This window comes from Thrips palmi, unplaced genomic scaffold, assembly GCF_012932325.1.
Source record: "Thrips palmi isolate BJ-2018 unplaced genomic scaffold, TpBJ-2018v1 HiC_scaffold_6, whole genome shotgun sequence".
NCBI classification, from domain to species: Eukaryota; Metazoa; Arthropoda; class Insecta; order Thysanoptera; family Thripidae; genus Thrips; species Thrips palmi.
In genome coordinates, this window is record NW_023144633.1 from 5269978 (window position 1) to 5294801 (window position 24824).

General features: G+C 56.8%; 2 protein-coding genes across 2 annotated transcripts in view; one reads left to right on the forward strand and one right to left on the reverse strand.

Moving 5' to 3' along the window:
• The window catches only part of LOC117651586 (MOXD1 homolog 2), a 210464-nt gene extending 187869 nt beyond the window's left edge, over window positions 1–22595 (forward strand). The window contains exons 4-10 of the mRNA XM_034395727.1: window positions 2478–2564; window positions 2634–2822; window positions 5305–5632; window positions 5894–6018; window positions 9264–9457; window positions 17155–17323; window positions 18644–22595. Of these exons, the coding sequence (XP_034251618.1) occupies window positions 2478–2564; window positions 2634–2822; window positions 5305–5632; window positions 5894–6018; window positions 9264–9457; window positions 17155–17323; window positions 18644–18946 (1395 nt within the window). The 3' untranslated portion in view covers window positions 18947–22595. The remainder of the gene's footprint in view (window positions 1–2477; window positions 2565–2633; window positions 2823–5304; window positions 5633–5893; window positions 6019–9263; window positions 9458–17154; window positions 17324–18643) is intronic.
• Window positions 22596–22762: 167 nt separating this feature from the next.
• On the reverse strand, window positions 22763–24781 carry LOC117651588. Its single transcript, XM_034395729.1, has 4 exons — window positions 24418–24781; window positions 24121–24240; window positions 23863–24041; window positions 22763–23776 (listed from the first exon to the last, which is right to left on the reverse strand). Exons 1-4 carry the CDS (start codon window positions 24476–24478, stop codon window positions 23687–23689), a joined length of 450 nt encoding a protein of 149 aa, XP_034251620.1. The 5' UTR covers window positions 24479–24781; the 3' UTR covers window positions 22763–23686.
• Between the last annotated feature and the right edge of the window lie 43 nt (window positions 24782–24824).

The following is a 24824-nucleotide window of genomic DNA, read 5'->3' on the forward strand; positions in this document are numbered from 1 at the left end:
CTGGGTCAGCCTGTATCGCGCTTTGGCAGTCTTTCCAGTGTGCTGGACGCGCTGGAAGGAAAGTCCTCCTCCTCCTCTTCTTTTTTCTTTTTTTCTTCGTCAGTTTGTCGTCCAATTGGTCTCGTTAGCCGGATCGTGCTTATTACTGCGCCCGCCGAGCCAAATCGCTAAATCGCCAAATCCGACGTGATGCGGTCGAATCTTGTTTTGGGTTCGCCGTCGTGCGAATAGGGCCCCCATTGTTGGCAGCACTGCCCAGGCTCGGCCAGGCTGGGCTGCCCAGGGCTGCCACGCCACCGACAATAACTTGCAGTATTGGCACCACTGGCAGGTAGCCGCAGCAGCCACACTGTTAAATCAGGCGTATCTCGCGCCATCGCTGCGTGTAGCAGGGCGCTCTGTGTACATCAGAACACGCACACTCACACACACTTACACACACTCGCACGCACACAGGGGCGTCCGCCTGAATAAAGGGCGGTACACGGGTATTTTGACAAGGCCGCGGCGTGTAGTGTTTGTATCGTATGAAAGGATTTTCGCTCGGCAGTCCATAGTTTTGCATGGCGTCATCCATTGCCATGGTAGGTGCGTGCGTGCGCCCCCCCCCCCTTGACGCGCTAGGGGAGGGGCGCTGCTGGCGGTGTTGACTGCCGGGACACCTCTCTGCCAATGTATTCGGCAGTGCGGTCGGGGTGTGCTGTGTACAGTGTACAGAAAAGAGGGCCGGGCTGCGTGGCTGCGCGGCTTGCCGGGAAGCCCTCGCTGAGTGAGTCGAGATCCGGTCTAATGTTTCCGCGGCTGCCGATTGGTTGGCTTATTTACATAAGGCATCGCGTGTCGCGCTTCCACCCTCTCTGCGGACCGAGTTCGAACCGCGCCGAAATTGACCGAATTTGCAACGAAAAACAAGACTTACGCTCCTGCGCAAAACCTTGCCGGTGCGGGGATCGCCTTACAGTGCGCCAGCCTGGCCGACGTAATGTGGACCGCAATGTGTAACGACGCACTCCTTGGCGCGACTACTTGGTTTCGTTAAACTCCCCGGAACGGAGGCAGGGGCGCCGCCAGCACGCCGCCCTCAGTGTGCCAGACGGTCCGTCTCCGTCGCACCGCGCCGCGGGGGAGGCTACGCAGGACGCATGCAGTCGTGCTGCAGCAGCGCGCTCGGCCTGGCTCGGCGTCCCACAGTGGGCCAGAGGACCGGTGGAGGCGGACAAAACTCTAGACGCGTTTTGAGCTCCAGAGTCCGCTTAATGGGACTCGAACCGAACGTGTGACCCCACCAATGGATTCCTCGTTCGGAGAGCAATCCATTGGCGGGGTCACACGGTCGGTTCGAGTCCCATTTAGCGACTCTGGAGCTCAAAACGCGTCTAGAGTTTTGTCCGCCTCCGCCGGTCTTCTGGCCCACTGTGCGTTCCGCCGCTCTGGCACGCTCGCCCTCTCTCTCGCTCTGGTCTGGCGGACACTCTTCCCCCTCCCACCCTCAATTATTGCGAACCTTGATTCACCGCGCGGCCCCGTTAATGGAAACGTTGGACAGCAGGCACAGCAGGCTGCAGGCTGCACCAGGCTGCAAACATGCAAACACCCCCGATGGGGCCCCCATCCCTCAATCCCTTTGCGATCGGCAGCCACTCCGTTTTATTCCCGACTCACTGAATTAGCCAGTCCCTGTGATTCGCTCCGTCTCTCTCGCACCCGTGCGCACTCCGCGGGACGCCCCCACGGGTGCGAGAGAGACAGCCACTCTGCGCGGAAACGCGCCTGCTTGCCGCCACTGTCCGCTACAGTGCGCCAGCTGCGAGTCAGACCGGGCCGGCATGGCATCGCGCGGCTGCACCGCGGACCGCACTGTCGCTGTCTCTCTCGCACTCATGGGCGCCGTGTGTAGGTGCGAGAGAGACAGAGCGACGATTCTCGGAATCGGTGTGCAGGCCGAGCTTGGCCGCGGCGAGGGCGAGGGCAGGGCCAGCCAGGCCCACCCACTGGGAATGCGGTGGCGGCGCGGTGGCATGCCAGCGAACTGTCGCTCTGTTTGTCGACTGTCGCTCTGTCTCTCTCGCACTCATGGGGCGCCCCGGAAGGGTGCGAGAGAGACAGAGCGACGACTCTCAGTGTGCTGTTCCCGGAGTCGCGGGGAGCGCCGCTTTCAGCGGCCGGGCTTTCAGCGGACAATAGTAATTACGGCGGGCTGATTGATCTGCTAATTGCAGAATAACGCGTTCATTTCTCAAACCGCGTCTCCCTCTCCCTTTGCCCGCCCCGCCCCGCCCCGCCCGCCCCGCCCCGCCCCGCCCCGCCCCGCCCGCCGCGGCGTGGCGGGCGGCCGCAGAGCGCCGTGCGGGCAGGCCGCCCCGCCGCAGCGCTGTGTGGCGGGCGGGTATCTGGCAGTTCGCAGGCGCTAGCGCGGCTGGCTTTGCTTCCCCTGCACTGTAAAGGACCGCGACTCACGACGCGCCTCCCTGTTCCAGGTCCCGCTGCCCAACACGGAGGACACGCTGTACTGGTGCAAGATCTTCAAGCTGCCGGACCTGCGCCGCAAGCACCACATGATACGCGTGAGTATGGACACTGAGTACGGCGAGCGCTAGCCCGGACACACTCTGACTGCCTCTCCCTGTCTGCAGTACGAGCCCATCCACCAGGCAGGCAACCGGGCGTACCTGCACCACCTGGTGGTGTACGAGTGCTCCGGCGACGCCAGCCAGTTCGAGAAGCACGTGACGTCGCGCGGGGAGGCCTGCTACCACCCGCACATGCCCAACGAGTTCCTCAGCTGCCACAACGTGGTCGTCACCTGGGCCGTCGGCTCCGAGGTAAGCCTGTTGTCTGTCTGTCTGTCTGTCTGTCTGTCTGTCTGTCTGTCTGTCTGTCTGTCTGTCTGTCTGTCTGTCTGTCTGCCTGCCTGTCTGTCTGTCTGTCTTTCCGTCCGTCCGATCGCCCCGCCCCGCGCGGCCCCATGTACATGCGTCGCCATGGCGAAGCTTGTCTCGTCCCACCATTACTCTGACGTCATTATCATTATAGTCATCATTATGATAATCTCGGTGGCCATACCCTCCTTTCAGCCCCCTTCCGACTCCCCAAGGAGCGCCAGAAACCTGTCATCAGAGCCCCTCCCCCGCCGCCCCCGCCGCCCCCGCAGGCAGTTTGCGTCGACGACTAATAATAGGCGTCACACATCACACTTTACGCCCTTGCCAGCCTCCCTCATATGGTACACGACCCCCACCCCCTGACCTCGAAACCACCTCACACCCCCAGCGCCCCCACCCCCGCCGCCTCACACCTCCAATCCTGCGACAAGAGGCAGTCGCAAGTGGTTGTACAACACTCCCTAGGGGCGGCAGGGGGTGGGGGAGGGGAAGGGGGAGGGGGCCCAGTGGGGGTAGTATCCCGCACCACAATCAATCTTGCGCAGGACACATACGCCCGAACCACACTTCGTCGTCCTCGGCTTCTCCCACCACCATCCCCTCTTAATCTGCCTCCAGCTTGCGCTGTGTGTGTGAGTGTGTGTGTGCGCGCGCGCTACAATGGGTCCGACCTCGATCCCCGCCTTGTAATTGGCCATCATCGCGTCGACACACCGCAGATGGAGTTCGGTTCGCCTTCGCCGCTGCCGCAACAAAAGAACGCCAAGTCAAGGCGCCGCCTGCGAGGTAGGCACAGGCCGCGCCGCACGCCACACGGCACTCGAACCGAACGTGTGACCCTACCAATGGACTGCTCTCCGAACGAGGAATCCATTGGTGGGGTCACACGCTCGGTTCGAGTCCTGTTCAGCGACTCTGAAGCTCAAAACGCGTCTAGAGTTTTGTCCGCCTCCACCGGTCTTCTGGCCCACTGTGAGGCGCTGTTGGAGTGAGCCAGCCTCAAGGGGTGCTCCGGCTGCTTTATTTGTTTCGGAATAAGTCAGGGCAACGACACCTGGAGGTGAATATCCGGCGGGGCGGAGGACGGGAGCGCCAGCCGGCGGCGCCTCGTTCCTTATTCCTCTTTATCACAATGACCCCCGTCCCTTTCCCCGACAGCGCCGAAAGTAATTCAATTCTTCTGAATGCGTGACGCCGCCGCCCCGAACGTCCCGAACGTCGCGCCAGTGATTCCACGTATATATTTTACAAAAGTTTTGGTCCTTCGGCGGGGCTCGGGCCGAGGCTGCCCGGGGCTCTGGCGGGGCTCGGCGCGGTCGGGCCAAGTTAAGCAAACGGCGGCGCTCCACTTGATTGCCATCTCTGGGCGCGGCGCGCGCAGCAGCAGCGCGATGGGGCGGCGTCCGGGGCGGCGTCCATCGACGGCGACCATCGACGGCGTCCTGGCGGCGGCACCGCGCTCCCGGACGCGGCCCCGAGCGCCCCGACGACGGCCGCCGAAGACGTCCCCGCGCAGCGCGCAGCGCCGGGCGAATCTAACGAAACGGGCGGCGACCCCGAACCATCTTGGCCCCCATTTCCGAAAGCCACATTTCAGCTGCCGGACTGCGCGGTCCGGCGGGCCGTCCGGGAGGCGCCGGCGAGGTGCGGGGCCGTCGGGAGGTCACTCGGATACTTCTTGGCGTCGGGCAGCGCGGCGTTGGCTGACGAGTCCCGTGGCGGCGAGGCGGGCGGGGCGGGCTTGGCAGCGCTACAATGCGCTGGGTGGTGGTGGCGGTGTGGTAGGTGCCGGTGCATGACAGCCATTCTTCATGTGAGGCCGCCGCGCCGCCACCGCCCCGCCACTCTGCCTGTCACAGTGGACGGATGGACGGAGAGGCAAGTGCGGACCGACCGAACCGACCCCGCCGAAAACGACCCCGACAGCAGAAAGCGTATACCTGTTCTGTTCCCCTCGGGTTGTTTGTTCCGCGCCTCTTCGCCGATCGGCCCACAGAGTCCCTTTTTCCCGGCCGATTTTCGCCCTGTCTTTATCCCACTTCTAACGCTGCGACGACGACACACTGCACACCCCATCCGGCTAATGAGCCCAGAGCCTCTCTCTCTTTCTCTCTCCGGCGCGCGCGTATTACCGAGTCGTTAGCGTCGCACTCGGTCGCACTCGAAATGACGTCGCCTTGTCGCTGCCGTCGGCTGTTAGGTTAGGTCGGCCCGGCCCGCCTGACGCCGACAAGCCCTGCCTGTCCGCCTGCCGGGCCGCTGCCTGCCAGCCCCGCCAGCCCGGCTCATCCCAGGCGCTTCTAATTTACCGAACCATTATTGCCCGAGCACTGAGCAGCCCCGAGGGCGGAAAAAAAAAGGTTGCAACTGCCGGCGCCATGATGCTTCTTCTCCTACTAAAGCCGTTCGCTCTCTCACACAGGGCTTCAACTTCCCCTCCGAGGCGGGCTACCCGCTGGACCCCGGCTCCGGCGCCAAGTACTACATGATGGAGACGCACTACAACAACCCCAACATCGACCCGGGCATCATCGACTCCTCCGGCGTGCGCGTCTTCTACACGCCCACGCTGCGCAAGTTCGACGCGGGCGTCATCTCGGTGGGCCTGGACCCCAACTGGAGGCACATCATCCCGCCCGGCCGGCCCGAGGTGGTGAGTGAGGGCCACTGCATCGCGGACTGCACGCGGCAGGCGCTGCCCGAGTCCGGCATCAACGTGTTCGCCACGCTGCTGCACACGCACCTCATCGGTGAGACTATTTTCACTTTTTCCAGACGCGTTTTGAGCCCCAGAGTCGCTAAATGGGACTCGAACTGAACGTGTGACCCCACCAATGGATTGCTCTTCGAACGAGGAATCCATCGGTGGGGTCACACGTTCGGTTCGAGTCCTGTTTAGCGACTCTGGAGCTCAAAACGCCTCAGGAGTTTCGGCCGCCCGCACCGGTCTTCTGGCCCACTGTGCAGATTGGTTCTCGTCGGACTAACGGTGCCCTTTGTTCCTCCCCCAGGTCGCAAAGTACGGTTTCGGCAAATCCGGGGCGGCGAGGAGCTGCAGCCGATCACCGCCGACAACAACTACGACTTCAACTACCAGGAGTACAGGCGGATCAAGAAGCCGGTCAAGGTGTACCCGGTGAGTACGCAGACGGCGGCCTGCTTCATCGGGCGCGGGCTTTGGGCCGGGAAGCCTTGGAAGCGAGGCTTTGCCGATACAATGGAAGGCCCCGTCTGAAAACTCGTTCCCAAAATTCACTGATTTGGCGAGGCGCCTTGAGGGCGAGGCGAGTCTGAGCCGATCAGCGCGCTGTCCTTGGGGCCGTGCCGCGCGGCGTTAGTGGATTCTGGATTCCACCCCTGGGACCCGGGACCTTGTCCGGGACGCCGCACCCCGAGGGCTTGGCGTCGTGTCGGCGCCTCGCTATTTTTTCCCCCACACATTGACCTTGCCGGTCCGCCCCTGTCCGGCCCACTGTTCAAGGCCGACACGGCCGACCGGCACTCATAAGTTGCCATGAGAAAGAGCGGTCATGACCATATTGTCCGCAATAAACGGCAATAAACCTGCCGCGGGCCAACTCGGTGCAAACTTGGTCCGCCTCGGGGCCGGGAAACCCTTCCCCTTTGTCTTATTTTACGGTCTCGCCGATGCCGCTCGGGTGTGGCGTCCGGCCGGCCAGTCAGAACGCGCTTTATTTTGAAGGGGGTCGCGCGGCTGGTCCGAGCCGACGGGGTGAGATACAGCTCATTAGGCGGGGCGGGGCGGGGCGGGGCGGGGCGGGGCGGGGCGGGGCGGGGCGGGGCGGGGCGGTGTTCCATCCGGAATATTCAAACGGACCGCGGCGGCGCGCTTTCGCCGCTTTCGCTAATTTTCATTCCGGGGGGCTAATCCCCTTGCAAGTGGTGTGTATAGACTATTGAAACTTCGACCCGCGGGCCGCAGAGATACAATTAACTGGCGAAAATCCGCGAGCAGTTTGAACGCTGCCGAGAGGAGCGCCCCCTCCCCCCTCCCCGCCCCCTTTCAAGTGGGGATTAATTGCGTTACAGTGCTGCCGATGCTCCCTTGGGCATAATTTCATCAATCGGTCCGGGCCGTCCGGGCAGATCGGGTGGATGGGACGGGGCGGCTCGGCGTCGGCAGCAGCTGCAGCGATCTCGCTCCTTATTGGCTGGCACTCTTTCCTCCGTCGGCTCCACGCTCGGGGAGGGGAGAGAGAGAGAGAGAGAGAGAGAGAGAGAGAGAGAGAGAGAGAGAGAGAGAGAGAGAGAGCGGCCAATCATGTTGAAAATGGAAAGAATCGTCAGAAGTGGTCACTGTTTTCGAAACGATTTGTGCGCGTGAGGTGGCCGACGACATGAGACCCTTGTAGTGGACGCGCTCCAGACGCACCTGGTGGCCGCTGGTGCGCGCTGAGCCCCCCGCCCCCTTGCGGCTTCGCCCCGCCCCGCCCCGCCGGGAAAGCGGCCTGGCGGGCCGGCCTGGCGGCAAGGGCGCATCGCATCCCATTTTAGCCGCTACATTACTTTAGATTTAAATTACAAAGCTTTCGCCCCTGGGATTCCTACTGCAGCGAGGGACTCGGGGGGAAAACAGGCGGCCGTTGGCGCCGCGGTGGCGCGCGGGCGGGACGGGACGGGACGGCACTGCTGGGCCTGGCTGGCGGGCCGTGGCGGGCCCGCGATGCACTGTGGCGTGCAAAACATGCTGAGCTCTGACGCCGGCGCCGGCGCCCTCTCTCCGCTCTCTCTCCCTCTCCCTCGACGAGGCCCCCTGGGAGTTCGCCTTGGTCCATCCCTAAGACCCCCACGGCCCGGGTCAACCCCGTTCAACTAGCGTGGCGCCGCGCCGCACCGGAACCGAACCGGAACCGAACCGCGCGAGCCGAACCGAACCGAACCGCACCGGAGGAGGCTTCAAGGTGTTCCCTTTCCACCTTTTCAAACGCTCCTCGGGTTTCGCCCAGAAGCTATAGCTATAGCCGGGGAATTGGAGGCTGGATTTCCCCCACCCCCACCCCGAGTCCCTTTTACGGTGGGGTGGGGGCCTGTCACAGAAATCTTTACGCCCCGTCGGCACGACGGTGGCGGGCGGGCGGGGCGGGGCCGGCCCAAGGTGGGAAACAATTAAAAGTCGTCGTTCCCGCTATCTCACCCCTTGCATTCCCCATCTCGACTATTGCTTCCGTCGGCGGCCTGAAAAAGTAAGTCAAGCCGGATTTTTTTAAAAGGGTTGCCGCGCGCAGAGCGCTTTCCCGGCACGCGATACCGGAAAATTTCGCATTCGCACTTTGATTGCGACCCGGGTTCAAATACCGCCACTACTGCGTTTATTTTTTTTCCCCTGCAAGTTGGCGAGAGGGGGTCGCAAAGGGAAGAATGTCATTCCAGAAAATATAATAAACTCGTGTAAGACGACACACACACAATTCTTTCATTCTGTGCAGCGCCTTGAGAGAATCTTCTTATTGCGACGACACAACACAACAAGTCCGTCTTCTCTCTCTCTCGCTCTCTCGCTCCCTCCCTCTCGGAATGGCGGCAATACATTGCGCAGACTGCATGGCCGATATAGTGGTTTTCGTTATTTCTGTGCCGCGCGTCCCTTTGACCAGTCCTTTTCGACTCTGTGTGTGTGTGTGCGTGGCACTGCGTGCGTGTGAGTGTCTGCCTGCTGCGTGGACGTTTCCATTCAAGCCCTTCCAGTCTGCTAGTCCGATGTCCTGCCGGCGGCCTGCCCATGGCCTGCCGGACTCCGCTACTTGTCAGTGCGTCCTGTCAGTGTGCGCAGCGAGGCCCCTCTCGGCACGTGGCTGAGGTTTAGAAAGGGAGGGGGGGCGTTCGCAATCCTCTCATTTGTTGCTATTGTCGTGTCACGACTCGAAGGGAGACTCGTCCTCCTATGCCGCGCGGTCCGGCCCGAAGTCCAGACCGAGGCCCAGACCACCCGACCAGGGATTCCTACACCACTATGGCAAGCATTCTCCGTGCCGTGCCGTGCCGTGCCGACTTAGTGTCGAGGCAGTCATGGAAGTAATAGGGATGGCTGCTTTATTCTAGAGGGCATGCTGCCTGCAGGCTGCTTCCGAGGGGAGGTCCCGTCGGTCTGTCTCTCTCGCGCGCATGCGGGACGCCCCATGAGTGCGAGAGAGAGAGAGACCTCCCACCCGGACTCAGCTTGCTGAGCCTCTCGGGCCAAAGCGGCTTCCGCCCGGTGGAGAGATACAATGCGCCCCAGATATAATTTCACCTCTTATTTGGTCGCCAAGTGTGTAGCGTCCCGACGGGCCGACTGGCAAACAAGATGTTCCAGCCCTCACTTTGTTGTTGTTGTCTCCGTTCCCGCCTTGACGTTGTTGTTGTTGTTGTCTTTGTCCGCAGGGCGACCACCTGATCGCCGAGTGCACGTACAACTCGGAGGCGCGGTCCACCATCACGCTGGGCGGGCTGACGGCGCGCGAGGAGATGTGCCTGGCCTTCGCGCTGTACTACCCCAGGGTGGACCTGACGCTGTGCTACTCGCTGCCGTCGCTGCCCACCGTGCTGCACTCGCTGGGCATCCAGGAGCTCATGCCGTGAGTACCGTCTGTCTCTCTCGCACTCGCGGAGCGCTGCACGTCCTAACTACACCCTCTCTATGACGCACAGTGGGCCAGAAGAACAGTGCAGGTGGGCAGAAAATCCAGACGCGTTTTGAGCTCCAGCGTCGCTAAACAGGACTCGAACCAAACGTGTGACCCCACCAATGGATTCCTCGTTCGGAGAGCAATCCATTGGTGGGGTCACACGCCTGATTCGAGTCCCATTGTGCGAACGCGTCCGGGATTTTGAGCGCCTCCACCGGCCTTCTGGCCCACTGTGCGACGCGCGGCGCGTTTTGCAGTGCTACCGACACCCGATGGAGGGAGGAAGGGGGTAGTCGCCATTGATGCCGCCCTTTTCGTGCTCTCTCACTCACTCACGTTATACAGTCGATTCTATTGAGGATCCGCCTTTGTACCGAGGACTTTAAGCCCTCATGCGGAATCAGCCGTAACCCCCCCCCCTCCCCTCGAACGCGTCTCCTCCGTCGCGAACCTAACGCCGCGCCGCACCTTGCCGTGGAGGGCGGGAGGGAAGCCTGGAGGCGGCCTGGAGGCGGCCTGGAGGGCTGGCTGATCTGCAGTGATCTCCAGTGTAGGGGAGGAGACTAGTGTAACCCTCTTGGAGCGCATTGTGAGGGGACCCGGAACCAGGCCGGGGGTCGGGCGGGCTCCTTGTTTGGCGATCCGAGCCCACCATCCGGCCGGGGGGCCCGCCAGCCAGCCAGCCAGCAGACCGCCAGCGGCCGTGCGCCCCAAATGCATGCATGGACTTTATCAACGAACGAGCCTGCCCTTCGTAAAGACAGTTTTGTTCTTGCTGCTTCGCGTGTGTGTGTGCTCGTGTGTGTGTGTTCGCGTACTCACCCCACCCCCTGTTCTTCCCTCTGGCTCCGCGAACAAGTTTCTTTCCTTCCCTCCAATGATTGTTGGTCGGGCCAATACACCCTGGCCTGGCCGGGAGTCGAAGCCCCGGCCGCCGCGGGCCCCGCCCGGCCCGGCCAGCCCGGCCAGCCCCGGCCCCCCTGGTGTTATTTCCTATTGTACTCGGAACTCGGGCCAATGCCATGCCGACCAATCAGTGGGTTTGCGGCCCTGCGCGGCCCTCGCCAAATACCCCTGGGCAGGCCGCCGCGCCGCCTCGCTTCCTCGCCGCCGCCAGGCACTAGCGCGCCAGCACGCCACCGCGCCAGCGCGCCAGCCAAACAGGCGAGGTCAGAGTCGGTGAGAAAGCCCAAGTTTTTCTGCGGAGGGGCTGCCGGCAGCTTCGCGGCCCCACAACGTTCCGACCCTCGCGATGAACCGTGGCCAGCCACCCAGCCAGCCGGGCTGCATTTTAATATTATTTTTATTTTTCGCCCTTTTTTTCGAGCCCTGCTCATCCCGAGTTTTGATCCCGGCCCCTTTTCGGTGTACACTCTGCAGGCCGTAACGCTGAGCGCGCAGCAGAGCGGCAGGCGAGGGAGGCGGCAGGCTGGCGAGCCGGGACGGCCGGGCCGGGACGGGGAGGCGCCCTCCCCCTAAAACTGCCTAACCTCCTTGTCGCAAATCGGGGCCGCTTCAAATTTAAAAACTCGAAAAGTTTGCGCGCCAAAAAGTTTCATTTCCTCCGCCAGAGTGCGCGCCGCGTCGTTCTCTGCCGTCTATTTTTCCTTTTCCGCACCCCCTGCCGCCCTGCCTCGTCCTCGTCGTCCTCGTCCTCCTCGTCGTCCTCGTCCTCCTCGTCGTCCTCGTCGCGGGCCCAGCCTGGCCCAGCCCGGCCCCTCGGGGACCAGCTCGGCGCAGCCCAGCGGAGCCTAGGTCCGTCCCCCATAACTTTGGCCCGGTATGACTGCGCGGCTACGCGGCTACGCGTTCGCCGTCTGTTTCTCTCCGCGCTGCGCGGTGCTGCGCGGCGCTGCGGTCGACCTGGCCGCCCACGCCACTGCAAAGCGTGCGGATAGCGACGTGCGAATAGCAGTGGCGCAGCGCTGCGGTTTTCCCGACAACTTGCTGCTAATAAGTTTGATTAAAGTGTCTCGGTGCCTCACCGGTCTGGTCTCCAAGTCCGGAAGACGCGGCGTGGTTCCCGCGGGAGGGCCGCCTGGCGCCGCCTGGACCTGGAGCCGCCTGGACCTGGAGCCGCCTGGACCTGGAGCCGCCTGGAGCCGCCTGGAGCCGCCTGGAATCGACAGGCTGGAGAGGGAGTAGTGTCCGCGGCCCTGCAGGCCCCGTCCCTCTCGCACTCGCGGGGCGTCCCGCCGCGGTGCGAGAGAGACAGACGCCGCGGTTCGGAGTCGGTCCGCCGCTGGCTTCCCCGGCTGTTTCGGCCGAGTTGTTGCTGGGAATGTGGAAGTTGGCCGCGCTGGACTTGGTCTGCGGGCGCGCCGTGCCGGCCGGGGCCGCCCTGCGCCGCCCTGGGCCCTGGGGGGCAGCAGTGCGAGTTTGGAGAGAAAGGTGTCGGCGTGGATGTGCGAGGCGAGGCAAGGCCGTGGTCCCGGTCGCCCCGAGACGGGGAGGTGAGCAAGATGAAACGCCGACGCGCGGCTGGGCTTGTGCCTCGGCTTGTGCCGCTTTGCGCTTTGCGCCCTCGCTCCTCCACCGCCTCGAGCTTCAGGATGTCTGGACGGCCAGCAGTGCGGCAGCGCGCGCGAGGAAGCACGAACCCACTGGCCCGAAAGCCGCGGGCTGATTCCCAACAGTGCACAGTGGGCCAGAAGACCGGTGGAGGCGGTCAAAATCCCGGGCACCTTTTGAGCTCCAGAGTCGCTAAATGGGACTCGAACCAAACGAGTGACCCCACCAATGGATTGCTCTCCGAACGAGGAATCCATTGGTGGGGTCACACGTTCTGTTCGAGTCCTGTTTAGCAAAAGCTCAAAACGCGTCTAGAGTGCTGGCCCACTGTTCCCACAGTGTGCACTACCAAATCCCCCAAATTCCCCTGCCAGTGCAGTGCCCGCGTCCCTGCCGTCCCACCGGGCTGATGGCAAATGCGAACGTGAACGCGGCCAGTCCCCGGTGGCGGTGGCGCCGCGCATAGCTACGGGATGCGGGATTTTGCGAGGCCGTGGGGCCGTGGGGCCGTGGGCCGGTGGCTACACTGTATGCCTGCCTGGCCCTCCCCGCCTCTCAGCATATTGGTTCCGAAAGTAAGCCAAGGCGAAGCAGGAGCAAGTCGGAAATCCTCACGGTTCCATTTAAAGTTGCCGCACCCCGCGCGGGCCGCGCGCCCAGAGTGCGGAGTAGTCCGGAGGGTCGCAAAATCGCGGCGCTGGCGGTCCGGAGTCCGGAGTACTGTCCGCGGCGTGGCGGCGTGGCGCGCATGGCGGCGGCCGAGTCCCTGGCTGCTCAGTTTGCCGTCGCATCGGGGACGCGGCGGGACGCGGTGGACATCAAAGCGGGCCGGGGGGTGGGGGAGGGGGAGGGCGATGGCTGCGGATAGCGCGGCGTGGCGCCGGAGCTTAGTTTATCGCATATTCCCACCGCCCGTCCATATTTACCGCAGGTCCAGGGACTTGGCCAAACATTTCCACGACCCTCCGCACCGCGCCGCCCCCCTTTCCTCTTTGCCTGCGGTGTAGAGCTGGCGGAATCTTGGTCCAGGTCTGTTTCCTGCGGTTTGCCCTGAGTTGTGACTTGGGCGCTGCGCCGACCGGCGACCACCCCGGCCCGCCCCCACCCCCTCCGAGCTGGTCATATCCTTTGCGGGCCCTTTCCTCAAAAGCGTTAGAGACCCCCACCCCTCCCCTCCGCAGCCGGGCCCTCTGCTTTCCGGTGTACAATTGCGTTTTCGCGTCGGACCTCGCCCACTTCGGGGGAATGCTTCCTGGCCGCCGCTGCGGGCCAAGACGACGACGACGACAACGACGTCTCGGGGCGATTATGACTGCAGGGCTCCTGACCCGCCCTAACCTTCGCCTCACTTTTACGAAGCCCCCCCCCCTCCCCTCGTTAACCACCGCGTAACTACCCCTCGCGGCCTGTCCGGCGCAGCGCGCGGAAGCCGAGCGGGGTGGGTCTCTCTCTCGCACTCGCGGCGCGGCCCGGGTGGTCCCCGATGGGTGCGAGAGAGGCAGCCGGCCCCTCGCGAGCAGCCCGCAGGCCTGGGCCTGGCGGCGGGCAACTTGGAACTTGAGCTTGTCAGTGACACCGGCGGGGGCCGAGGCGGGGGCCGAGGCGGGGGCCGCCCCGCCGCGTGAGGGCGCAGGCAGGCCCAGGCCACACCGGGCGCCACTGCCGGAGTCTTTGCGGCCGATGCGGGATGTACTGTACGCATGGTGTTACGCCTGGCGGTACGGCTTGCGCAAGGCAAGCGTAGACAACTACCCCCAGGTGAGGCGCGCCGAGACACGCCGCACGCGCTCGGGGCACTGTCGGTGTGGGTGTGCCCCCACGCGGCCCACGCAGGTGGCGTGCGCACGTCATGCCCGTTGGAATGGAGGTGGGCCGCCGCCGTCCGCCCCACAGCCTGCAGCGTAGGCCGACCCGCCGGGCAGCCGTGGCGGCGTGTTGCCTACCTGCCAGGCTGCTCCGCTGTTTGATTCTCACTCGCACCGCTGCTCCCTGCGGAGAGCCACCGCCCGCGCGTGTGTGCCTTTGTCTCTGTCTGTCTGCCTGTCTGTCTGCCTGTCTGTCTGTCTGTCTGTCTGTCTGTCTGTCTGTCTGTCTGTCTGCCTGCCTGCCTGTGGGTGAGCCTGCGGCTGACTGTGGCCTGGCCCCTGTTTGTTATGGTTGCCTCCGATTTCCTGGCAGTTACTTACCCTACCTAGGCTCGCCCTTATTGACCCCTAAAAATCTCTGCCTGCGCCTTCACCGTTTGACCCCCCACCCCTCCCTCCTCCGTGCTGCGTGGACGCAAATGCACCTACCGGAGTGTGTGTATGTGTGTGTGTGTGTGTGTGTATGAGCGAGCGTGCGCGCGTGTGTGAGTGCACGTAATGCGTGCAGCATATGCGCAAGGGGCAGGAGTGCTGTGCTAATCGTACTTTACGATGGCGTAGCGTGGCGCCTGCACTATCCCCCACACAAATGTGTGCACGCACAGGCGCACACACACACACGAATACAGACAGGCGCGCACACACACACGCGCGCGCGCACACACACACACGAATACAGACGGGCGCGCGCGCACATTGTGCTGCAGTGCGGTTTGGCTCCTTGAAGGGCGCCTTGCAGTGGCCCCCCGAGCAGTGCGCGGCGGTGCGCGCAGTGAATGCAAGTAGGGTAGGGACAGGAAGAGAATAATTGAAACTCGGGTGGCATCTCCAAAGTAGTGGCGCCACGAGGGCGGGCAGCTGGGCGGGCACGCGGGGGGCACCCCTCGCTCGATGAAAAGAAACTAATTTGCCTTGTCTGTAAGTGTGAGCGCGGCGCCGCGGCCAGTTCCAATCCGGCGAGGGGAGGGCCGGCGCTTCGCGGCGCCAACACACCTTTCTTCCGCGCTAGCCTACTTTCCAACTTGTGTCTAACTTCTTTTGTAAATCCGCCGCCCGTCCCCCAAGGGGAAGGCGCAGGGGGGCTGAGAGAGGGCGACGTCCTGAAGGGCCAGATTGGCGCACTGCCCGCCCCGCCCCGCCCCATACTCGGGGCAAAACTACCCTGTTTTACCCCCGTGGCCCGTGGCCCGTGGCACGGCACATTGCCGCCGATTTCGGTACACTGCTCGCAACAGCAAAAAAAGAGGAATTGTCTTTACCACAAGTGTGTGCTCAGCCCCCTCGTTGTTTGGAATGCTGACAAATTCCCTTTCAATTGTTTCGCGTTTCTCCTTGTTCGGCCCGGCCGCGGGGAAGACCAGGATGAGGACGGTCTCGGGGTTGACTGCCGCAGGTGGATCGCGCGTGCGGGGCCAGAGGCCTGGCCTGCAAAGGCTGGCTGGCTGGACCTGCAAAAAAAAGGACACGAAAAAACCAACACGGCTTTGAGGACTTTTTTCTTCTCTGGTGGCGCACAATACGCGACGTGTGCTACGAGTCGGATCAACCCCCCGGAAAAGCGCTTAGCGCGTGGCAAGGCCTCGCCTGAATAATTCGCCCCCTCTCTCTCCCTCCGTCTCTCCCTCTCTCTTCTCTTCCTCCGCCGTGCCATCCCCGTCCCCACATGCCACTGCTTGATCCCCGTCCGGCGCAGCACACACACACACACACACACGCGCGCAAAGCCCTTACAGATTACGCGCCATTACAGCTTCGAACGTCGCGTTTGCATTTGCCCATTTTCCCGCCAACTTTAATACGGGCAGCCCTTCGCCTTCGCCCTCCCAACTCTTTGGCGCGCTTTTTCCCGCCCTTGCGCCGCGCCGGCGCCAGTGAGGGCCGCGTCCGGAACGAGCACCTCCCCGTCGGCCCGCCCCTCACGGCCTCCGCGGCGAGCGCACAGTGGGCCAGAAGGCCGGTGGAGGCGGCCAGAACTCTAGCCGCGTTTTGAGCTCCAGAGTCGCTAAGTAGGACTCGAACCGAACGTGTGACCCCACCAATGGATTCCTCGTTCGGAGAGCAATCCTTTGGCGGGGTCACACGCTCGGTTCGAGCCCCATTTAGTGACTCTGGAACTCAAAACGCGTTCGGGATTTTGACCGCCTCCACCGGTCTTCTGGCCCACTGTGCGGTGTTCGGACGCAGCTCGGAACGAGCGTTGCCGAGAAATTCTCGCTCATAAATGGCGGTTTAAGTTGTTCCGCTCGTGGCGGAGTGGCCGAGTGGCGGACAGACGCGGCGCTTCCGCACTCGCCCTGCCCGCCACGCCTCGCCGCGGCCCGCGGGTGTCTGGAGTGTCTGGCGCCAAAAATTATAGTCACTTCCACCCCGCTTTCCCGCTTTTCGGCTCGAGAGGGTCGCGTCGCGATTAGAGGGCGCGGGGCAGCGCGGGGCAGCGCGGCGAGTAGTTGCAGTTTTTACGCGGCCCCGACGCGGCCACCGGCACGCCGGCACCCGGGGGGGTCTTTTCTTCCTGGAAGACCTCTTTCTCTCTCTTTTTCCCTCGCTGTCAATGTTTCGAAAGGGCGGAAACGAGTTTCGCCCTCGGCACACGTTTCGCGGAGTGACGCGGCACGCTTAGGCGAGGTTATGCTGCTTTAGGTTGGGTTCCATTCAACCCTCGCACGCAAAATACCTTCAATTTCGTCGATTCTCGCCCGCTCCATGGAACGCACCAAAAAAGAAACTAGGATTGCGGCGCGTCAGTGCGAAAATGGATGGGCAGCATTCGACTGCCCCACTTCCAGCGTGGAGCCCTAATAAGGACAAATTGCTTTCTGCCCCACCCCCGCCATGTTTGAATGTCAAACGCCTCGGTCAAACAGCATCGTTATTAATGGTCGTCCGGAGGAGGAAGGAAAAGGGGGGGGGGCGGAAGACGGCGGCCCTCCCTCGCCGACGACGTCGCTCGTTGATTAGAAAGTGACATTTTGGCGGGCGGTTTGAATGGAGGACACGGGGCGGGGCTAGGCGGGGCGAAGCAGGGCGAGACAAGGACAACGCGGAGCTCCCCCGGCCCTCCCCGTCCCTCTGCGCATGATGCAGTGCAGTGCGCGGAACGCGCACTTTCGTTCTCACTAATTTCGGCCGGCGGACTTGAACGGACTTGGTCAACATTTTCGATCCGTTTTCGCTTCCCATGTTCGCCCTTTCCTCTGAGAGGTTTTTATTTTCCTGGACGGTGGCCAACCTCGCAAAGTGGAACTTATCGTTGTTTTCGTCTGGTTGCAGGAACTCTTCGCCCGTCAAGATCAAGCTGCCCGAGGAGCTCCGCGACATGACGCTGGAGACGCGGCTGGTGACGTACGACTGGGAGAAGCACTTCGGCTCCTTCCAGGACGCCACGCGGAAGGGCTCCTTCAAGCCCCTGTGCTGGGCCAAGAAGCCGGTGCTGCTACCGGTACGTATTGGTGGTGCACAGCACGCAGCGCAGTGGATTTGCCAGAAGACCGGTGGAGGCGGTCAAAACTCTAGACGCGTTTGCGCTAAATTGGCCTCGAACCGAACGTGTGACCCCACCAATGGATTTCTCTCCGAACGAGGAATCCATAGGTGGGGTCACACGCTCCATTCGAGCCCTGTTGAGCGAGTCTGGAGCTCGAAACGCGTCGGTCTTCTGGCCCACTGTGCACCGCGTCCACGACGGCAGGGTTCGAAGGCAGGTCTGGCAGAGCGCTCGTAGCAGCTCAGCCCTGAAATTCGGGAACACCCTTACATCACATTGGATGATTAACTTGCGACTGGATGTTGGCACGGGCTCCGCAGGGTTCCCCAGAGTTTCCGCTCGATTTTTGTGCGTCTTGTACCCGGGCCACCGCCACTGGGAAGGGTTGATGCCACTCTGTGACCCCACAACAACATGGCAAGCCCGGCCAGCCCCGCCCCGCCCCGCCCCGGCCCCGTCGATCCCAAGACGAGACCAGCCCAGCTGGCTTTGCTCCAAAAAGGGAACGCCTAATAACAATTTGCAGAATGAAAGCCGAACCTGGAAATGCTAACCTGCACCGGGGCCCTGGGGCGGGGCCTCGCCCCCGGGGACGGGCTGGCGGGGCGGGGCGGGGCGGGGCGATTGCTAAGGTCTTGACGTGTTCCAGTAAAACGCTCCCCTTATTTATTTCCGCCGAGGACAAATTCCGCCCGACCTTCGTGTGGCGTGTTTGCTTTATCGCAGAGACCCCCCCCTCCAAAAAATAAATTCTCACCAATCTTTATTTTTATTTTCGTTACTGTCGTGTCCGATGGAGCATTTCGGCTGCATTGTGCTTCGCTTGTGGCATGGCCGTGGCTGCCGCCATTGGCTTGGCTGCCCCTTTCCGCTTTTCCTGTTTACGCGTTAATCTCCCCTGGCGCTGTGTCGTGCGCTCTTCGCTTTTCTTTCCCCCCTTTTCCACGCTCCCAATTTTCCACCTGTCTGCCTGCCTGCCAGTCCGGCCCGGCGTAGCGTAGCAGTGGCGTGGCCGAGTGGCGCCGCTAGGCGCGTACCCGGGATTTGCATTTGGGCGGCGGGTCCATGTCGCACGTTTTGCCGACTTACAGGCGGATTGAACTGTTTTGTTGCCTACCTTCAGGCTTTATTGGCAGCGACACATACAGTACAGTCATATACAGGGTCGAGGGTGTGCTCCAGCACATCATACTCCAATTTGGGCCGTTTCAAATTTTTGGTGGATGGAACAGAGGAGCGGCGTCCTAATGTATTTCATTGGCGTTTTGTTCGCAGGGCACTGAGGACACGGAGGCGACCTACCCCAACATCACGAGGGCGTGGCGGCCCGAGCCGTCGTGCCACCGACGCAGGCAGCGGCCGCACCGCAAGAAGCGGCCCGGCGACGAGGACGACGACGACGACAACGAGACCATCTCGGACGACGCGCGCGACAACGCCGTCATGGCGGACGACATGGGCAACAGTCTGAACCCCATCGGCGCGCAGGAGCAGTCGCGCCTCAACAGCGCCGCCGTCCGGACGACCAGCGCCGCCGCCGTGCTGGGCGTCGTCGCCGCCCTGCTCGTCCTCAGATGAACGCCCTCGGCGAGACCCTCGAGGCCCCGTCGGCCACGGGCCCCCTGTGTGCCCCTGTGGGCGCAACGCCACTGTGATAGGTCCCCCCCCCCTTCCCCCCACAACGCCCCTCGCCGTCGCCTTGGAGAACCCCTCCATGCCCGCGCGGGGGCGTCGTCCACTGTGCTGTGACCAATGCCTCGACTGATGTGCCGACCACACTGCCAAACACGCAGTCTCTGTGGTCTTAAGGGAAACTTCACTTTATTTCATGAGAAAGGTTTTGTATTTTTAAAATACTAGGGTCGTGAAAATATTGTATTGTGCGTGTGTGTGTGTGTTATACTTTCCTTTTTACTTCTGAAGCTTTCCGTAAGAACACAGACGGTTTGAACGGTGTGACGTTTGGCCCTGCTCCGCAGGCGAGTTGACATTCAGCGAGGCTTCCCCTTCCCCCTCCCCCTCGCCCTGTCGTTGCAAACACCTCTCTTTTAGTCAACGCGAGGCTGCAACGACTTGGTGGCATGTATACACTGTAACAAAATGGACTAAGATTTTTTTTTTTAGTGTTATGATTCAGAAAGAAACAATGAACTTTGAAGAAATTAATGAATTTACTTGTACTGCATTATTTTCTTTTGCCACTGTGCTCCTACTTTGATGGATTGTGCTGTGCATAGAGTGAGGGAATCAAAGCAAAGGGAAGACAGTGAGTTTTTAAAAGAGCGAAAATAAGAACCAGTATGCTTTAGATAGAAGACTTATGGTGTATATGATGATGACACTTGAGTTCTGTTAGACCTTGAAGAATGTATGGTGGTGTGAAGCAAATCTGTCTAGTACTCTATGTATTTATTTTTGTACATAATGTATGATAAGACAAAGGCATAACTGTGACAGTGAGATGTTGCAAGAGCCATTGAAGGTGAAAGAAGTACTACAGTAGTTTGCCTTCATCCCCAATGCACCTGAAATAAAAACAAGAGAGAAGCAAAATATATAAGTGCATTAAATGTCATCAGTTCTCACTTTTCATACCATGATGCCAGGGCTATGCATGGTATTCCAAGCAGAGATAAACAGAGTATTTATCTTTGATGTATAAAGCCATTAGTTACTGTGATATCGTTATGGTCTTGTCTTTACACTAATCATGTGGCATATGTACTGTACAGTATGTTAAATTTCCAAATTGGGATTCTTGACCTGCTGTCCATAGTATCTGGCATCATGGGTTAAAGTGCCTATACATTATACGTAAATGTTTATTGAACTCCACAAATTTAGGCGTATTGTTTGGAGAACTTTTTTTTTCTTTAAGTTGAAGACTGGAGGTTTTAGTTCGCCATTTAAATTGCCATGCGCATTCTAGTTAATGTTTTCTTGGGCTCCTTTCTTTTAGTCCTCACTACAGATGCTTTAAATTTTATTCAGTTTCATAGTTTTATCTGATATCTCTCCCCAAACTTTGGAAAGACCCAAAATAAAAGGTTCATTTACTTGAATTGAAAGTTACCACTGTTTGGTATATGTAAATTTACTAATATTTGAAATGTTGTTCTTGTACGATTGTGTATGTATTGTAGACATCATCTAGTTTCCTTCAATACCGGAAAAGTATTCTTGGGCTTGAGTTGACCTCATTTGCTTCTGGCTCAAGGGTGCAAAATACCTCCTTTGAAATCCATAATTTTGGCCATAGGCTGGCTGGTGAAGTTCTATCACTTACTGCTAGCAAGTGAATTATTGTTCTACACCATTTTCAACCTGTGGGCAGGATTCTGAAAACTAGTATATGTCCATGTATTGTTAAATTTGAATATGCCCTCTAGCTTCTATATTTATTGTATATTACTGTAATTTAAGAGGGTATAAAAATTATAAAGTATGTAGGGTGCTGACGATTTAAGAACATAATAGCTGAAAGCACTGAAAGATGTATAGGTGGGGTGTGACTTGGATGAACAGATGGAAAACGAAGCAAGCAGCACTAATAGCTGAGTGCAATGTTGTATAGAGTTCGTACCATTTTACACACTAGTGATTTAACTTGCGCACTATGTTATTGCATAGTCTCTTATTGTGTTTGTTGTTGTTGTTGTTGTCGCTTTGGTCTCATGCAAATACACACTTCATGTGTAGATTGAGATCCACTCTTGATAACATTGCTAGTCGTATGAGGTCCAATCTTAATTTATTTTTTCTATTGAACTGGATGAACTACAGTAAAGCTGGCTCTTTTCAGAGAATATTCCACTCACTCACCTAGTGGAATAACTTAGTGTTAGAATTGCACACCATCATCACAAAGGCATGAGTTGACCTTTTACTTCTTCTTTTTTTTTTACCACTCGCCATACATTGCCATGACTACTGGAGAAAAGTTGATGCATTTACCATAGGAATCTCTTTTTGAATTAGACCGTTTTTAATAGGTGTTTCTACTTCACCTCTACTGGTTTTGTCGCTTCAAAGCATGTCATTTTATCGTTGCCAAGCAAAAGGCTGAACCTTTGCCAAAAATAATTAGACAATTGAAGCCAAGAAGCCACCAATTCATGTAATTCACATACGTCTACACAAGAGTTGCAAAGGGGGAAAAGAAAATATCATAATGTTTGAGGGGTGTCTTTGGATTGACACCATAGACATCCGATTTTGTCTATTTCCTATTCAAAAAGCACAAAAAAAAATGGTAGCACACCTTTCTTTCCGTTTCATTGTGTAGACAATATAAAGTGTAGCTCCTGCAGAATTTTACTGTACATTTTCATCTTTCCTTTTCCAAATACGAGTGTTAGGATAAATGGTTTTATTTTTTGTAACCATAGAACAAATATGTACTTTTCATTTCACTCCTTTGATAAATCTAAATGCGTCTTGTATTTTAAAGCAGCTTTGACAATTCTCTGAGATGTGCGCAGTTTTAGATAGATTGGATAAATTACCCAGACCAGTCTTGTGTAAGAATTGTGATGTAGTGCTGAAACTAAGAATATCCTAGCAGTTCTAAACTGCCATTATTGTGTAAAATCCAGTTTATTTTATGTTCTTGTTTGCTAAACGTCTGTATTTTAATGCATCATGATAAGCTTGTCTCTCCTGAGCAACTCGTTAGTTCCTTGGCTAATTATTCATACTACTACAGCTACCCCACCACTTTTGAGTAAGTCTTAAAACTTGAACCTACTGAAGGATAAAAGTAACTTAAGTTCTCCATGCAATATTATTAAGCAACAAAAAAAAAGTTAAGATTCAATACCAAACAAGCACTTGGTCCGCTACTACCAATATTCTCTGACATTTCCAACCTAATATGTTGTGAAGTAAAATTGGCTAAGAATTTTATTTCTTAATGAAACTTAAAGAATAGCCCAAATCAAAACATCACAGGAAAAATTTGCAATGACCTAAACACCATTTCAATGCAAAAAGGGGGCTGCTCGAAATCATCAGAAGCCCTAAACATGTAAAGATATCACCGAAAAATGTGAATAAACTATACATCATGCAAGCAAATTTTGAGTAATCTTGCTTGTGATAGTCAAAAACCAAATTGTAAAAAGGAACTTTACTGTGAATATACATAGAAGGTAAATAAAAACCATGTAAAACCATGTATGATTGTTTGTACACTTATATATAGAAATAAAATTAATATCAGACAGTATAATTTTGTTTCTCTGACCTCTCCCACAAGAACTCCACCCGTTTTCCTTCGCAGCGACCTCTGACGGCAGGCCCCTGGAACCTGGAACCCGGCCTAGAGCAGCGTCATGGGGAAGGGGGGGTCACAAGTCTCCTTACACATGTCACTATTAAATAAAAACTCACATGTTCAGATCATAAAAAATGTATATTTGAAACTTATAGAAATAGAAATTCTACATTGCAATGTAGGCAAGGCACAAATGGTAACCCTATGAAAAACAACATTTCTAAAATGGACGGAATGTTAGCTATGCATATGCAGAGTTGTGCCCCGAGTAACAATACAAACTATAACAATATTTTTAAAATGGACGGGACACTAGCTGTGCCCTATTGTGCCCCGAGTAAAAATACAAAATTAAAAGTACAAAATATAAGTCCAAAATGTACATCACAACACATACATTTAAAGTAGATTCTTTAAGGTTCATTCATTAACACAGATCGATAAATTTAACGAAACAAACTTGTAAACATCCATTGACAATGCAGTTCTGTAAGAGCTACAACCAGCAATACCATATCAGCATTTTTAAACTGATCACACAAGATGCCATCACAAAAACTAGACTGATGTAAAAAAAAAAAAAACAGGAATGTTGCTATGGAACATACATTGCTCCATAAACTAATAATTAAGTCAGCAGGGACGAGTTGACAACATAAATTATTAGAGTGGGAAAAAGACAGATCGATACAATAAAACAAAGGTTTCATGCATACACAGAAGTAAAACGATGAGATCAAAAGACCTCCCCAGGATAGAGAAAATTAACCAGTAACTTCTCTTCTCATAATGCCAATAGTTCAAAACCAAGGAAAGAGGCAGGTCACATACAAAAGTAATTCTTCAAGTTAGATAAAACACTACTTCATAAACAAAAAAATATTATGGGAACAAGACAATATCTGGATTTCAATCTCATGAGGGAAAAGTCTTCAATTGTGTTGCAAGATAAACTAATTACACCACAGAATGAGGTTATCAAAACACTCAGTGCTCAGACTGAAAATTTCTTGGTTTGTAATTAAGAGTATCCTATATAGAGGTCACCCAAGAATCCACCTGCTTGCGGCAAAAACAGCTGCAAGGCTTGCTGATAAAACCATTGCACTAGCCTTAGCAATGCTGCCACTCAACTGCAAAATAAATAAAAAAGAGAAAGGTTTTAAACAATAGGTAACACACATACCTTAACTGGAAAATACAAAGCGTGTTTTCTTACTATGACATAGTAGTTGCAGCGATCTCCAGAGCAACAGTCTGAACACTTCCAATCAAGATACCACACATAAGTACAATATGGCATCCGCTCTCTATGTTCACGGTCACATTCTTGTTTAGTGGCACATCTTTTAGAAACATAATACTGTTTTGGCGCGCCAAGCTCCCAATATGGTGTACCTGTGAACAATTAATGAGGAATAAACAAAAAATTGTTTAGCTACCATGCTATGCTGCAAGACATCTCATTGATACTTACTTCCCCAACGGATGTCGGTAAGGCACATATCATCACCATGTTCACAAACTTTGATAGTCTTCATGCATTTTTCATCGTTTCCCTTCTGTTTGTCACAAACATAACATTCCAATCCATTACCTGGAACAAAAATTAGGGCAATGTTAAACAAAGAACTTTGCTTTAGAATGAGTTTTAGAAGCAGTATTGGAGGAGCAGATGATAAGTGCGTAAAAAAAGTCAATATCAAACGGGAGGGGAAAGAGAGAACTAAATTTGCAATGAGGTGTTAACTTTGTAGGGTTAAGAGGTACTTACAAATGTCAAAATATAGTAAGCTTGCGATAAAGAGCAAAAAATATTTGCGAGAACATGTCATTTTAAAGAGAAATAAAATCTCAAGAATGTCAAGTACGAAAGGATTTTGCTGAAACGCTGGAAACAAAACTCGGATGTTGGGGTTCACGCCCAAAACTTGAATATACAAGGCAGCAACAACAACAACAACAATAACAAAACAACACACCCTAAACACATGAAGGCTGGAAAAGGATTGCCAACCTTATCACGCAGATTTTCAGCTTGTGAGGCACCCATAATTCGAATTACTTTCAAGGTAAGAGTAAAAAACAGAGAATTTTCGAATAAAAGCTCTTAATTACTTAAATTTCCCCATTATCTTTCAAAAAGTATGATGTATAAAATGGGTCATTCTGAAAAGCCAA